The sequence below is a fragment of the Hemicordylus capensis genome, chromosome 3, assembly GCF_027244095.1.
Source record: "Hemicordylus capensis ecotype Gifberg chromosome 3, rHemCap1.1.pri, whole genome shotgun sequence".
Classification (NCBI taxonomy): domain Eukaryota; kingdom Metazoa; phylum Chordata; class Lepidosauria; order Squamata; family Cordylidae; genus Hemicordylus; species Hemicordylus capensis.
Window position 1 is genome coordinate 8,929,829 of NC_069659.1, and position 16,199 is coordinate 8,946,027.

At 44.6% G+C, this 16,199-nt stretch overlaps 1 protein-coding gene across 1 annotated transcript in view; it reads right to left on the reverse strand.

The window, feature by feature from the left end:
• Positions 1 to 16,199, reverse strand: part of LOC128349594 (retinal guanylyl cyclase 2-like) — a 74,965-nt gene that overhangs the window by 35,530 nt on the left and 23,236 nt on the right. The window contains exons 8-10 of the mRNA XM_053306159.1: positions 11,789 to 11,965; positions 10,465 to 10,621; positions 5,605 to 5,754 (exon numbers count right to left, since the gene is read on the reverse strand). Of these exons, the coding sequence (XP_053162134.1) occupies positions 5,605 to 5,754; positions 10,465 to 10,621; positions 11,789 to 11,965 (484 nt within the window). The remainder of the gene's footprint in view (positions 1 to 5,604; positions 5,755 to 10,464; positions 10,622 to 11,788; positions 11,966 to 16,199) is intronic.

Consider the following 16,199-nt stretch of genomic DNA (forward strand, 5'->3'; position numbering starts at 1 on the left):
TCTGCAGGAGAGGAGAGCTGGTCTTGTGGTTGCAAGCATGAGATGTCCATTTTGCTAAGCAGGGTCCACCTTGGTTTGCACCTGAATGGGCGACTACATGTGTGAGCCCTGTGAGATCTTCCCCGCCACTCTGGGAAGAAGACCTGCATGCTCTCATGCAGAAGGTCCCAAGTTCCCTCCTTGGCAGCCTCTCTGAGATAGGGCTGAGAGAGACTCCTGCCGGAAACTTTGGAGAAGCCACTGCCAGTCTGTGTAGTAGACAATACTGAGCAATGGTCAAACTCGACAGAAGGGTGCTTTCTATGTTCCTTCTTCCAAATGGCCATGCGATGCACTGAATTTCCAAATGGCTGTTGGAAGGAACCCGGGCTTTTCACTGGACATTCCCTGCCATTCATTTTAGTACATTCCCTAGAGCATTTGCTTTGCATGAAGCAGGTCCCAGGTTCCCTCCCTGGCATCTCTGAGATAGGGTTGGGAAAGACCCCTGTCTGCAATCTTGGAGAGCTACTACATTTCTGCCTGCAACCTTGGAGAAGCTGCTGCCAGTCTGTACAGACAGTACTGAGCTAGATGGACCAATAGTCTGACTCAGTATACGGCAGCTTCCTATGTTCCTATGTCAACAAATAAAGGTAATTTTAGAAAAGGACCATCATCATTCTAATTTTTCTCCCCCACTTTAGCTGGAACTGATGGAATCAGCATTGATGTAAACTGCTAAACTGACACTTACAGCATGAGCCTTTAGGTTTTACTTGGAAGCAAGCCCCACTGAGTTCAGGCAGACGTCCTGTGTGCTTAGCAGGGCAGTTTTAGAAAGTTGCTGGACTGATCATGAGTCTCCACAGAAATCCATCTCTATGAGGCATCATTGTGCAGGACACACCCGAAACTGACAACTTCATTCACATATAGAAGAAGACAGAAGAACCCTTTATTTTTCAAAAATGTGTCCCCTAAACTTGTGAATAGGCATGTTTCGTTACTGCTTTATGCTGACGATATTGTCCTGTTATCTCAAACCAAGATAAGGTTAAGCCGTGCCTTAACTTCCCTGTGTGTCTATACTGTGAAGGAGGCCTTGGAGGTGAACTATACCAAGACTAAGGGTGATGGGTTTTGCAAAATGCCCCCAAGCCCATAAATGGTCCATAAATGGACATAATATTGAGCAGGTCAAGGTTTTCAAGTATTTAGGGGTTGTATTTCGTTCCAGCAGATCCCGGAAAGCTCATCTTAGCTTTGTTTCTCACAGCCCAACAGACGGCAAATGTGATTAAATCTTTTTACTTCTTGAGAGGTGCTCTTTTTGTCCCAGCGGCTGTCAAATTATTGAAGGCTAAAATATACCCTCAAATTCTTTATGATGCGCAAACTGGGCCTTTTGATAATTTTACAATATTAGAAGCAGTTCAAACTAAATTCTTAAGGACCATCCTTCAAGCCCCCAGAGGCACAGCTAGCGCGGCTCTTTGTAGAGAGGTTGGGGTTACCACCTTGAAAATGAAAATCTGGTTTTGTATAATCAAATTCTGGCTGCATTTGGTTTTCTTCCCAGTTGGTTTAGCAGCTTTAGTATTAATTGACAGCTTTACATCTAAATGGGAAATGAAAACGAAATTGCATCAACTGGGCACGTCCCAAGAAAACCTTATAGGGAGCGGTTTAGATCAGGTGATATGTTTTGTTAGGCAACGACTATTGGACATAGATCTGCAGGAGAAGTGTGCTCGACTACCAAGGGGAATCTATATAGGCTCTCAAAACTTCAGCCACAAACCGGCTGAATATTTAGATCATGTGTTTTAAACTAAGTTTAGGAGAGCATTGACCCTTGCTTGTTTGAATGCCCTTCCCTCTGCACTCCTAGATGGAAAATATAAACGAGTTCAATATGCATTGTGTCGTTGCCCTTGTGGCTCAGGGGATATAGAGTCAGTTGTTCATGTTATTCTGTATTGTCAATTTTATAGGGATGCTCATATTACATTTACTGCTCCTCTCTTAAAGAATCATCCTGGCCATACGGATCAATTTTACTTGGATTTTTTGCTGTCAGATTTTAAATCTGTTACTTCTATAAATGTGGCCAAGTTTTGTTTTGTTGCATCCAAACTTCGTAGAGCTTCTATTAGTAATTTGAATATTTTGTAAATCATAAATGTATTATTTTAAATGTTAAGCTGGTCTAAGGACCATAATAAAACTTACTTACTTACTCAAAAATGTGTTGTTTGAAGTGACATTTTTATTTGGCTTCTTAGTGTATGAGATTCTACCTATCTACCTATCTATGGTTGAATGTATATACTGCCTTTCATTAAAATAATTGGAACATAGGAAGCTGTCATATATTGAGTCAGATCATTGGTCTATCTAGCTCAGTATTGTCACAGACTGGCAGCGGCTTCTCCAGGGTTGCAGGCAGGAGTCTCTCTCAGCCCGATCTTGGAGATGCTGCCAGGGAGGGAACTTGGAACCTTCTGATGCTCTTCCCAGAGCGCCTCCATCCCCTGAGGGGAATCTCTTATAGTGCTCACACTTCTAGTCTCCCATTCATATGCAACCAGGGCAGACCCTGCTTAGCTAAGGGGACAAATCATGCTTGCTACCACAAGACCAGCTCTCCTCTAGTAGTACAAGTACCCGCCTGGAGCACCGCTTAGTGGAACTAGCTAGTGAAACACCCATGCACAAGTCTCATGGCTGAATGGGGATTTGAACCTGTGTCTCCCCGGTCCTAGTCCAGCACTCTAACCACTATACCATTCTGGCTCTGGGAAAATCCCTGTGTTCAGGGGCGTATCTAGGGCAGGGCAGGCAGGGCACGTGCCCTGGGCACCACTTGAAGGGGGGTGCAAATTCTTAAAATTAATTTTTTTTAAAAATGGCCACCAAAAACAAAATGGCCACTGCACATGCTCAAATGGCCTCTGTGAGGCCCTAGGACAATGCCAGGCCTCGCAGAGGCCATTTGAGCATGTGTGGTGGCCATTTTGTTTTCAGTGGCCATTAAAAAAAAACACCAATTATTTTTTAAAATGGCCACTGCACATGTTCAAATGGTCTCTGTGAGGCCCTAGAGGCCAACAGTGGGAGGCGTAACCTTTGCAGACCCCCCCACACACAGCCTATAGGAAGCGCCCTGAAGGGGCTACAGGTTAAAAATAATAATTTAATATAATTTAAGACACTGTACACATATTCAGTTTGGCACTATGTACAGAGAATCAGGGCTTGTGAATACTGAGCTGAAGCTTATGAGCTAGGATTATATTCATTTGCTCTTACTTTGCTTATGATAAGTGAGTTAAATGTGGTGTCTTAAAAATATGGTTCTTAATGGTGAGTTTGTCTTTGAATCAGTGTGATATGCTTAGTATTAAGGCCCACTGGGAGTTTCTTGCTCTCTTTCTCTCATTTTAACTGTCTTTCTGAAATACTAGAATATATTCCAAGCAGTGACACAGTTTACTCTGCATATCCTTTAATTATTTTCAGAGTATCTGGGAAAAGTCAAATTCTCCATTTATTTTTAAAACTTATGTAATAGTGATGCTAGTAGATGCATAGTAGAGAATAAGACAGGCACTTCTGTTTAGTTTTCCAATTACACCTCCACATAGTATTTGGGTATTTCATGAGCCCCAGCATACTGAAATTTGTAGTTTTCCAGCATTTTTTGGTCTGGCTACGTCCACTGCTAAATAGTTTTTGAAATTTTAAAAGATTAATGAGCTTGACTTATATTTTTCAGCTGATATTGGAACTTTCCACAGGACTGTACCTTGTGGTGGTTTATCCTTCTCTATCTAGCTAACCACAACTGTCCCCGGCATCATATTACCTGCCATCTGAGTGCATTCTAACTGCACTGCCCACACACAAGTGTGGTTTTTCCTGGTAATGTTTGTGCTGACATTTATCTTTAGATCATCCTCATCCAGTGTCCTTGGTACAACATTTAAAATGACTCTCTAGCTAAAATGGGTCTGCTGATGTTGACTTGTGCCAAGCTTTGACCTAGATATGTTTATATGCTCTCTCATTCATTCATTCATTCTGTCTATTTGTACACTGCCCCAAACCTACGTCTCTGGGTGGTTTACAACAAGCATAAATCAGAAACTAAAATATTAAAACCATTTAAAACCACAATTCTAGTTAAATGCTTGGGTGAATACATGCATCTTGAGAATCTTTAAAAAAACAAAACCCCAAAAACAAAACACCAGAGATGGGAGATTCTTATTTCAGCAAGGAGCACATCCCAAAGCCTTGGGGTGACAACAGAAAAAATCCTGCCCCTGAGTAGCCACCAGACAAGCTAGTGGCAACTGCAGATGGACCTCTCCAGATTATCTCAATGGGCAGTGGGGCTCATAATGAAAAAGACGTTCTCTTAAATACCCAGGGCCTACGGTGCTGATGGCGCGTTGGGGAAATAACTTGCCTAGGGAGAGGTTGCTGGTTTGAATCCCCTCTGGTAGGTTTCCCAGACTATGAGAAACACCTATATCAGGCAGCAGCAATATAGGAAGATGCCGAAAGGCATCGTCTCACACTGCGTGGGAGGCGACAATGGTCAACCCCTCCTGTATTCTGCCAAAGACAAACACAGGGCTCTGTGGTCACTAGGAGTTGACACAGACCCATTGGCACAACAACAACAACAACAAGCTGTTGAGGGCTTTATAGGCCATAACCAGCACTTTGTTTTAAAATTTGAAATTGTTTTAATGTTTTAATTGTGTTTTAATTTGTGCTGTTTTATCGTAAACCACCCAGAGATGTGAGTTTTGGACAGTATATAAATATATTGAATGAGTAAATGAATGAATAGATGAATGATTGAATGAATAATATATTCCCCTACATTAATCTCTAGCCTCAAGGGTCAGGGCTAAACACCATTTTCAGGTATGGTCCAGTCAGTGAAGATGTTAGCTTAGGACATTGACAAAAGTGAATAGAGAAAAAAATTTCTGCCTCTCACATAACACTAGAACCAGGGGTCATCCCATGAAATTGATTGCCAGGAAATCTAGGACCAACAAACGGAAGTACTTTTTCCACACACCGCATAATCAACTTGTGGAATTCCCTGCCACAAGATGTGGTGACAGCCAACAACCTGGATGGCTTTAAGAGGGGTTTGGTAACTTCATGAAGGAGGGGTCCATCAACGGCTACTAGTCGGAGGGCTGTGGGCCACCTCCAGCCTCAAAGGCAGGATGCCTCTGAATACCAGTTGCATGGGAGTAACAGCAGGAGGGAGGGCATGTCCTCAACTCCTGCCTGTAGGCTTCTCAGAGGCATCTGGTGGGCCACTGTGTGAAACAGGATGCTGGACTAGATGAGCCTTGGGCCTGATCCAGCAGGGCTGTTCTTATGTTCTTATGATTTCTGAAATCACCCTATAGTTCAAGAAAGTCATCATCATAACATCCATTGATCAGTGCACCACCATAAGTGAATGTTAGAACTGCCAGCACTTGGTTGCTCTGTCTCTGTAGTCATCCAGCTATGATGACTGCACACGTGTGCATTTTATCACACCTATGCAGATTTTGATGACAATTCAATAGGCTGATTGCTCACCTTCAGCCGAGACTTCAGACATGCAGTAAGGTGGGCCTTGAACAACCACTTCTTGAAGGATGATGGCAAAACTGTACACATCTCCTTTGAAGGTGCCCTTTATGTACATCGCAGGATCCCTCAGCAACTCAGGCGCTGTCCAAAGCAATTCTGAAAGAGACCGATGTATTCAAGGCTAGACTTGCAGGCAGATTTCAGAGGGGGGGCTTTTTTGCTTGCAGCAGCAAAGGAGACAAAGAGGCTGTTCACACAACCAATAACTGGGTAGGACAAGTGTCCTGCCAGGTTTGGGAGCTGTGTGTGCTCTCAGTTTTTAGTTGTGAGGAAACAAACAATTAGATAGGAGGAGGGAAGAGTGACTGTGTGGGAGTAGGGAGACGGGGAGGACAGCTTTTCCTCCCACCTTGGTCAAATGCTGGGTATGAAAGCTGGTCAGATGGTGCTATCCTACCCATCCCCCATCTCCCATATAATAATAATAATAATCCTAAAGTCCAAACTCAATGGCAGGAACACCATACAAGCCATAAACACCTGGGCTATACCTGTTATCAGATACACTGCAGGAATAATAGACTGGACCCATGCAGAGCTAGAGACGCTAGATCGTAAGACCAGGAAAATCATGACCATCAATCACCCCCGCAGTGATGTTGATAGGCTCTACCTCCCTCGCAGCTCAGGTGGAAGAGGAATGCTGCAAGTCCATCAAAGAGTAGAGGAGGAGAAAAGAGGCCTTGAAGAATATATCAAGGACAATGAAGAAGATGCCCTTAAAATGGTCAAGAACGAGAAACTATTCAACACCAATGAAACAAAGCAGGCCTACAAGAAAGAACAAGTCAAGAACCGAGCAGAAAAATGGAAAAAGAAACCCCTGCATGGTCAATATTTGCACAATATAAATGGAAAATCAGACATCACCAAGACCTGGCAATGGCTTAAGAATGGCAACTTGAAGAAAGAAACAGAGGGTTTAATACTGGCTGCACAAGAACAGGCATTAAGAACAAATGAAATAAGAGCCAAAGTCGAAAAATCCGCAACAAACAGCAAGTGCCGCCTTTGTAAGGAAGCAGATGAAACCGTGGACCACCTCATCAGCTGTTGTAAAAAGATCACACAGACTGATTACAAACAAAGGCATGACAAGGTAGCAGGGATGATACACTGGAACATCTGCAAAAAATACAAGCTACTTGTAGCCAAAAATTGGTGGGACCATAAAATTGAAAAACTTGAAGAAGTAAAAATATTATGGGACTTCCGACTACAAACAGACAAACATCTGCCACACAATACACCAGATATAACTGTAGTCGAGAAGAAAGAAAAACAAGTCAAAATAATCGACATAGCAATACCAGGGGATAGCAGAATAGAAGAAAAAGAAATAGAAAAAAATCACAAAATACAAAGATCTACAAACTGAAATTGAAAGGCTGTGGCAGAAGAAGACCAAAATAATCCCAGTGGTAATTGGCACCCTGGGTGCAATTCCAAAACAACTTGAAGAGCACCTCAACACCATAGGGGCCACAGAAATCACCATCAGCCAATTACAAAAAGCAGCTTTACTGGGAACAGCCTATATTCTGCGACGATATCTATAACAACAGCAACAACATTGACAATAAAATCCAGCCATCTCATGTCCTTAGGAAGGACTCAAACCAGTTCAAAATGGTTCGAATTCAATCCAAACCAGGGGGAGGTTTGAGCAAAACCAAAACCGAACCGCCCCCTCCTGGTTTGAATCTGGTTCGAATTCTAACCGAACTGGGCAAACTGGTTTTGTGCACATCCCTAGGCACCACCGTTGGGGGTGGGCGGGAGCCGAGAGGCACCTAAATAAGCAGATTCTTACTGGTGCTACCAGCACTCCAGGCAGCTTGCTGTTGTGGCCGTGTCCCCCCCACCCCTGCCAGCAGCCCTTGCGCGGTTGCACTCATCTGACCTCTGGGTTGCTGGCGTTGCTGACCACACAATTGGTCTCCACACATGCATGGAGGCCTAGTGAGTGCCAGAGCCATGTTGCTGTGTGTGGGCCACTTCCACAACAGCAAGTGGCCTGGAGTACTGGTAAAGATCTGCTTATTTACTTTTAAGGATACCTCTCACCACCACCCTAGTGCTGCCTTCACTGGCACTCAAACCATCAAACCGGATCATGGTTGGGCCGAACTGTACCGAAACGATTCACAGACCAGCAGTTTGGTCCAAATTGAACCGAACCATGGACTCTTGGTCTGCACACATCCCTACACACAATCATTCTCTCTCCTCCCACTTAGTTGTTTCCTCCCACACAGCTGACATGAAAATTGGGAGCACACACAGCTCCCAAACCTGGGAAGGACACTTGTCCAACTCAGTTTTTGGTTGTATGAACAGCCCCAAAGAGTTTCTTGGTCCCCTAAAGACTAAGGCCCTATTGATACTGCAAACATAGATAACTTGTATCTTGGTTTAACTGTTATGGCTTCCCAGAAAGAATCCTAGGAATTGTAGTTTAGGGAGGTGCTAAGAATTCTTAGCACTAACACATAGCACTAGAACCAGGGGTCATCCCATGAAACTGATTGCCAGGAAATCTAGGCCCCACAAACGGAAATGCTTTTTCACACAATGCATAATCAACTAGTGGAATTCTCTGCCACAAGATGTGGTGACAGCGACCAACCTGGATGGATCGAAGAGGGGTTTGGATAATTTCATGGAGGAGTGGTCTATCAACGGCTAATAGTTGGAGGGCTATAGGCCACCTCTAGCCTCAAAGGCAGGATGTCTCTGAGTACCAGTTGCAGGGGAGTAACAGCAGGAGAAGGCATGCCCTCAACTCTGCTGTAGGCTTCCTGCAGCATCTGGTGGGCCACTGTGTGAAACAGGATGCTGGACTACATGGGCCTCCTTGGGCCTGATCCAGCAGGGCTGTTCTATGTTCTTATGTTCTTAATTCTCTGTTAGCAAATCCTCCCTAGCCCCTTCCCACAGAACTGCAATTCCCAGAATTCCCTGGGAAGAGAGAATGACAGTTAAACCACTAGGTTCAGCCTCTGGACAGATTTGCCCTGACTTGGTCACTGCACCTTGAGCTTTCATAAGCAGAGGCTGACTGCATCAGATGAATCAGATGGAGAAAGGCTGAGTGATTCTTGCCTCGAGACTCACCCAGTTGAGATTTGTAAACACATATATCATTTCCCCAGAGTTATATAGCCTGCAAGTTTGTGGAAGGTCACAGACTCTTGGCAGAAATAATATGCAAGACAGTATTCAGGATCCTGAACGGAGCAAGGAAAACAATGCATGGTCTTTATTGTTACTAGAACATTATTATTATTATTATTATTATTAATAATAATTCAATTTCTATGTCTTTCTACATCACTTAGGTTGTCATCATGGCAGAAGCCTTGTTCTCACAACATATCTCCTAACTAGGCAAAGAGACACCTTTCTGAGTGGAGATTCTCTTCTGTTTAGCAGCCACTGTCCCTATTCAAAATATAGCATCTGTTCCATCTAGTGACTTCCGGTGGGGTCTCCCTTGTGTTTATTTTTAGACAGCAGTCCTTTGTGGACAGGAAACCATATCATCGTCATCATCTGTGTACATCGTGTTGTGAGCTGTTTTGTTGGAAAATAGTATAATAAATAGGGCTTGTTCTCACAGTTGTGGGGATGTCCAGTAAATGAAACCCAGATACCCCAGAGGTGCGCTCCTGTGAGTGTGCTGTGTGAACTCATGATTTTTCAACAATCTCAGATTGGCACCACAAAACCCAACATTTTAACTAAGATCATGGCCTAGTTCACACAGCCATTTGTATCTAGGTTTAATGTTGGTTACCAAAATTAATGTGATTGTGTGAACCCACTCCAAGGTGGGAATATCAGATTTATCGCAGGCCATAAACCACCTTGGCGTGGGTTCACACAATCACACTAATTTTGGTAACCCACATTACACCTAGGTTAAAATGACTGTGTGAACATTAATTGTAGATATGAATGCAGTTTGTCAGTGTCTGATAAATGTCAGGTTTTTGCAGCACCAATCTGAGACTGGCAAAAAAAAAAATCTTGAGTTTGCATGACACACTCCATGGGAGCGCACACACCACCAAGATATCCAGTTTCCTTTGGCCTAGTTCACACAGTTGTTCAAATCTAGGTTTAACACGGCTACCAACCACAGTGTGACTGTGTGAATCCATGCCAAGGCAGGAATCTCAGATTCATTATGGATCATAAACCACCTTGGCATGGTTCACCCAATCATGCTAATGTCTGTAGCCCACATTCAACCTAGATTTGAATGGTTGTATAGACCAGGCCAGGGTGGTTTATGGCCCAAGATGAATCTGAGATTCCCTCCTTGGCATGGGTTACATAGGACATTCCCATGATTGTGAGAATATATGTAAAGGGCTTGGGGATCTGGATCACAGCAGCAGGCTCTGCCAAAAATCTACATGGACTGAGCTGAATGCCTGCATGGTCTGTCTGCATGTAGGGCTTTCTTCCCACCATCTAGAATCCTGGAAATTGCAAGGTTCCAAACTGCAGGGAGTAAGCCCTAATTGCATATAGTTCTACACACATTCGTTCATCCTAGAGATGCTGTGTGGACAAGTTTAGAGCACGTGACTCATATGGAGGATATTATATGCCATGGATCCACAAGAGCACAGGAGAAGTACCTGTGGTATGGGATTCAGGTTCCTGAGAAGCTCAGTTTTCATTTTGAAAATGCAAATCTTTTCCCAAGATTCTGGAGAGCCATCGTCAATCATAGACAAATTGGCTTAGATAGACCACAATAGTCTGACTCATAATTAGGAACCGACATCTTACCTTCTGCAGGTGGCTGAATGCATAAAGATTGCTGTGTGGCTAGGAGCTCATTGTAGCCATAATCGGTGATTTTCAACACAAACCGCCCATCCACCAGACAGTTACGAGACTTGAGGCGCCCATGGGCAATATCCTGATGATGCAAATATTTCATCCCCTGTAAAGCATAAGAAAGAACCTAAGGTCATAAAATCAAACCCATGATCTGTTAGGTTCAGCATTCTGCCATCCACAGAGGTCCAACTGATGGCCCTGGAAAACTCACAAGTACGGCCAGGTGAGGGCAAGGTGGAGGGTAGATTCCCAGCAGCCTCCTCTTCTCCCCTCGTGCTTCTTGCAAGCTTTACAAGGCGTGTGGGGAGAGGGGCTCCTTGCATGGCTTGCAAGACTGTTCCCAAAAAGCTGCTCCAGCGGTGTGAGCAAGAGGAGGCATCTGGCCACGCTGCTGGCGCCCCAGTAATCTGCAACCTGAGGCAACCCCCTCACCCGGCCTCATAGAAGGGCCGCCCCTGGGACTACATCATAAATACCTTGCCTGCCATGATAAGGTAATTCACACAACCACACCCACTGGGGATGGGGGAGGGTTGTGGTGGGGAGGAGGCAGGAGCCTACCTGTCCTCCCCCAGATGATCCCGGGCCAGCCTGGGCTGTGCTGCCCGTGCACCCACGTGTGTGGCAGGGTGGCAACTGGCGTGGCAATCTCGAGCTGGAGGAAAGGGAAATGGGCATCCTGGAATCCCACTTTCCTGCAGCATGGGACATTGGGGGATTTCCTATTGCCAGGCTGCTCCTTCTCCCTGGCTCTATAGAAGCTATGGTGGACAGCACCCTGGGAGAAGCTGCTGGCAGCTGGAGTTTCCACACTACCTGGGCTTGAGACAGGAGGTGTGGATGGGCCCTCAGACCTCACTTTTAGCTTGGTTTTGATACCCAGGCTACCCGGGGAAGAAATGCCAGGAACCTAGGAACATAGGGAGCTGCCATATACTGAGTCAGACCATAGGTACTGTACATCTCGCTCAGTACTGTCTACACAGGCTGGCAGCGGCTTCTCTAAGGTTACAGGCAGGAATCTCTCTCAGCCCTATCTTGGAAATGCCAGGGAGGAAACTTGAAACCTTCTGCTCTTCCCAGAGCAGCTCTATCCCCTAAGGGGAATTTCTTACAGTGCTCACACATCAAGAAGTCTCCCATTCATAAGCAACCAGGGTGGACCCTGCATAGCTAAGGGGACAAGTCGTGCTTGCTACCACAAGACCAGCTCTCCTCTCCTGGCTCTTCTTCTTATGACCAGTCCTACCTGACTTACAGCTCTCCTTACTTTGATTAAGTCCATCAGAAGAGATGATTTAAACATCCAGTCCAGCTTAATGTCCGCGTTTTGCAACAAATCCTCCAGGCTTCCTCTGGAGCAGAACTCCATCACCACAGCAAAGAGGCTGCCATCAGATAAGAGGCCTAAAAACGGATTCACATTCTCATGCCGCACGTCCTTCATCTGAGAACAAAAAGGACCAACCTCAAGAGAACGCCTTACACGGCATTGGTTGGTATTTAGGCTCCAAATACCAAATAAACATGTGATTGTGTCAAGAGAGCTGAACCCAGCCTAAACTCAGTTCAGAGAAATACTTTTGGTGACCCAAACCTAGATTCTCTTGGATGCAAACCCCTGAATAACAAAAACTGAGAGCCCGTTCCAGATCAGGGGTTTCATCATTAGGCATTCAGCTTTCATTTGTATGTTTAATATTTTTCTTTCCTGATTTCATTATGCTGTTGTTATGCATTTTATTTGCAACCTTGCAAAGATTCAAACTAAGTAGTTCAAACAAACACTGGCTGACATTCTAACGATGGAAATGGATGTGGGCCTGGAAAATGCACCCATGCTGTGGAAAGCATCGAGGTAGGATACCACAGTGTGGAGCACAGAGTGTGGAGGTATGATTTTCCGCAATCGAGAACTCCCTGGAAATGCCCCATGCAACACAAAAATATGTCCCTGAGGGCTATATGACCCTCAAGGACATGTTTTTGAATGGCACAGGGCATTTCTGGGGTAGCAGAAAAAGCCAACTCACCCACCACCCGCCACATTTCACACTGTGTAGCTAAAAAGGCTCTCCATGGCATGGACACATCTTCCTGGTGTGCATCACTTCCTTAGGATGTCAACCAAAAAAATGCTTTTTTCTCATATTAAATAGTTATCCCTCTCTTCCTTTTACAAAGTTATACTGCATGAAATGTATCTGAACTGGTTGAAAATGTCACAACTGAAAATTAAAACAAGTTATTTTGGTAAGAACAAATCTGTCTACTTTCCTTTCACTATAATCTTAATGGATAATTACTACCCTCACAAGTTAGCCCACTCTAGCTTTAAACTTTCATGCCTCCGCCATCTTGAATTAGGGTGGATGATATCATTACAAAATACGCCCTTGATCCATCGCTATGTGTCCGTATAGCTGTAGCAAATTTGGTTCAAATTCGTGCCTCAGATGTTTACATGTCTGCCATCTTGAATTGACTGGATGACATCATCACAACCTATGCCATTGTGGTGTCCCTATGTGTCTCTACAACTGTACCCAATTTGGTTCATATTGGTCCAGACATTGCGAAGTTGATTGGAGTGGAGGATACATACAGGGACAAATGGACACATACATAGAATGCCGGGTGATTGCGTAAGCTTACTTTCCTTAAGGAAAGTAGGCTAAAAATCTGACGAGTCTGAACTGGAAAGGAACCCAAATTTGTAATGAGCTGAATCCTTGACTGTGTCATAGATGATCATATGCAGGTAGAAACTGCAATAATGCAGTCTGGTCCATCGTTATTCTACGTTTTCTCAACATGTATGATGAGACTAAATTGCATTACATTAGGGGCATGTATCTCTCATTCTGTGTAATCTGACACTGTATATAGATTAATAATGAATTGAGATTGTTGGCATGCACTCGATCTCCCCAGATTGCTAGGCTGCCGACTGACCGACCATTATTTTAGGCAGCAAGCTGGAGGGAAGGAGTGGCCACACAGAGTGGAGCGACTGCAATACTCAGAGCAGCTGTTCACACGTGGCATTCTGGGTCCCTGGAGGACCAGAATGGGCCTCTCCCCCTAAAACCAAAGAAGCCCAGTGCACATGTGCTTTGCAGCCATGGGATGCTTGAACGAAGGTTCCGAAAGGAGGCTCTCCTCCTCCTGTCAATCAACAGGGCACAGCCAATTGGCAGTTTGGAGGGAAGAATTGGGAGGCGGGAGTGTGGCAGGGAGGCAGCAAGGAAAACCACTGGCAAGGTGTGATGGTTGGTGTTCAGAGGTACACAAGATATAGACTAGAGAAAAGGAAGGAAAAGGGGCGTGGGAGGATGTCTTAAAAACCAAACAAACCTTAACCAAAGTAAGTAAATTAAAGTGTGCCGTCAAGTCAGTGTCGTCGACTCCTGGCGCCCACAGAGCCCTATGGTTTTCTTTGGTAAAATACAGGAGGGGTTTACCATTGCCTCCTCCCACGCAGTATGAGATGATGCCTTTCAGCACCTTCCCATATCACTGCTGCCCGATATAGTAGCAGTGGGGATTCGAACCGGAAATCTTCTGTTTGTTTGTTTATTTATTTACATTTTATATCCCGCTCTTCCTCCAAGGAGCCCAGAGTGGTGTGCTACATACTTAAGTTTCTCCTCACAACAACAACCCTGTGAAGTAGGTTAGGCTGAGAGAGAAGTGACTGGCCCAGAGTCACCCAGCAAGTCTCATGGCTGAATGGGGATTTGAACTCAGGTCTCCCTGGTCCTAGTCCAGCACTCTAACCACTACACCACGCTGGCTCTCAAGTTAGTCAAGCCTTTCCCCACTGCGCCACGTAAGGTGACCAAAGAGGAGAAGGGAAACAAACCATGGTGCGTGACAGCAACAAAATATATTATACCAAGCAAGAAAACAGAGAACACTGGTTTGAGAAGATCATTCCAACCTCATGTTGCATCTTCCTGCTACCCATCCATGCTCAATTCTGTCCCTTCCTCGCAAATATAGCCAACGAGATTCAGATCTGACCTGACACTTTTGTCGCGCGTTCCACTTATTGTAAACAAACAAACAAACAAACAAACAAATAGACTTGTTTATTGCATTTGTGCCCCTCTCTCCCTTTCAGCAAGTATGTTCAAGATGGCCAAGAAGATCAACAATGTGTGCATACAGCAATTGCATTAAATCATTTCAAAATGACGACACAATTCTCAACTGAGGCCGAGCGCTCCTGCCAAGTGATAAGGTCAAGTGGTCTCAGCACAGATGACAGATGGCAGGCTGCCCTTTGCCCCTCTCTCTGCTGCTGCAGATTAAAGATGTCAAGTGGCTGGCCTCGGCAGGGACACCCTACCCCCCAAACCCATTTATCCATTAGTGTATGCAAAGTGAAGACTGAAGGACACACCACACAAGGGAACATCAGTCCAGTAATGTTGCATGCACACAAATGGCACGGACATAAAAATGGCACAAGGGGTGTTACACACGAGTGAGCCCATTTTTCCCAATGGACTTACTCTTGTGTCACATCATTTGTGCTATTGTTGCATCCGCACAATTTGCATAGCTTGTGCAAGTTGTGTGCACTCAGTGTTACTGGGCTGATGGACTCTTGCAGAGTATGCAGACCCTTGAATATCGCGGGGTAATGTTCTAAGAAAGTACCATGAATGTTAAAACGGTGGCATTCAAATACCAACCCTAATGTGAAAACTTTTCAGCTGGTGCACAGACTGCTCCAGAAGGTTTAAAGTTTAAATATCCATCCCTATGTGCCAGCTGAGAAGTAGGTTGCTCCTGGGGAGGCTGATTATTTAAATTTTAAACCCCCATCCCACCCCCTGAAAAGCCTACACACAGTATCTCAGCTGACACACAGATTGCTCCAGGTAGACCAATTTAGTTGATTGATTGATTGATTGATTGATTACGTGCCGTCAAGTCGGTATCGACTCTTAGCAACCACATAGCTAGATTCTCTCCAGGATGATGATCTGCCTTCAACTTGGCCTTTAAGGTCTCTCAGTGGTGCATTCATTGCTGTTGTAATTGAGTCCATCCACCTTGCTGCTGGCCGTCCTCTTCTCTTTCCTTCAACTTTTTTCCTTCAACTACCCCCCATTTAGTCAGGGGGTAGTTAAAGGGGTTTCCCAAGTGGAAAATCCCAAGAATAACCAAATCTACCACCATGATAACTGAATTGGTCTACAAGGAAATTGCCCATGAATGGGCATGACCATGGGAGATTAACCTGCAAAAGTAAAGGGTCACCCATCCGCATAATCTTTCAGGGAAATTGCTGTGGTTGACGACAAGTTAATATAGCATCAGATTAAAACACAGAAAAGAATTCTGCAGAAAAATACTAGATTTGCCACCCCCGTTCCTCACAACTTGACCGTAAATAAACCATTTAGCATTACATGCAGCTGTAGCTTTTGAAACCTTCATTGCTACTGAGGGCCAGAGTTCTTTGGTCAAGTGATTCAACCTTCCTAGCTCAGCTTCTGAAGTTATGTGAAATGTTTATGAACATTCCAGTGTTCATACTTTTAAAAATCAGCATGCAAGTTCTATAGGCAGATGAAATGGTGTGTTTTTGGTGCGAAGGGGTGAAACCAAGAAAACAGTTGTCTTGGCAATACTATTCAAATGGTGGGCAACTGTGTCTATGTGAA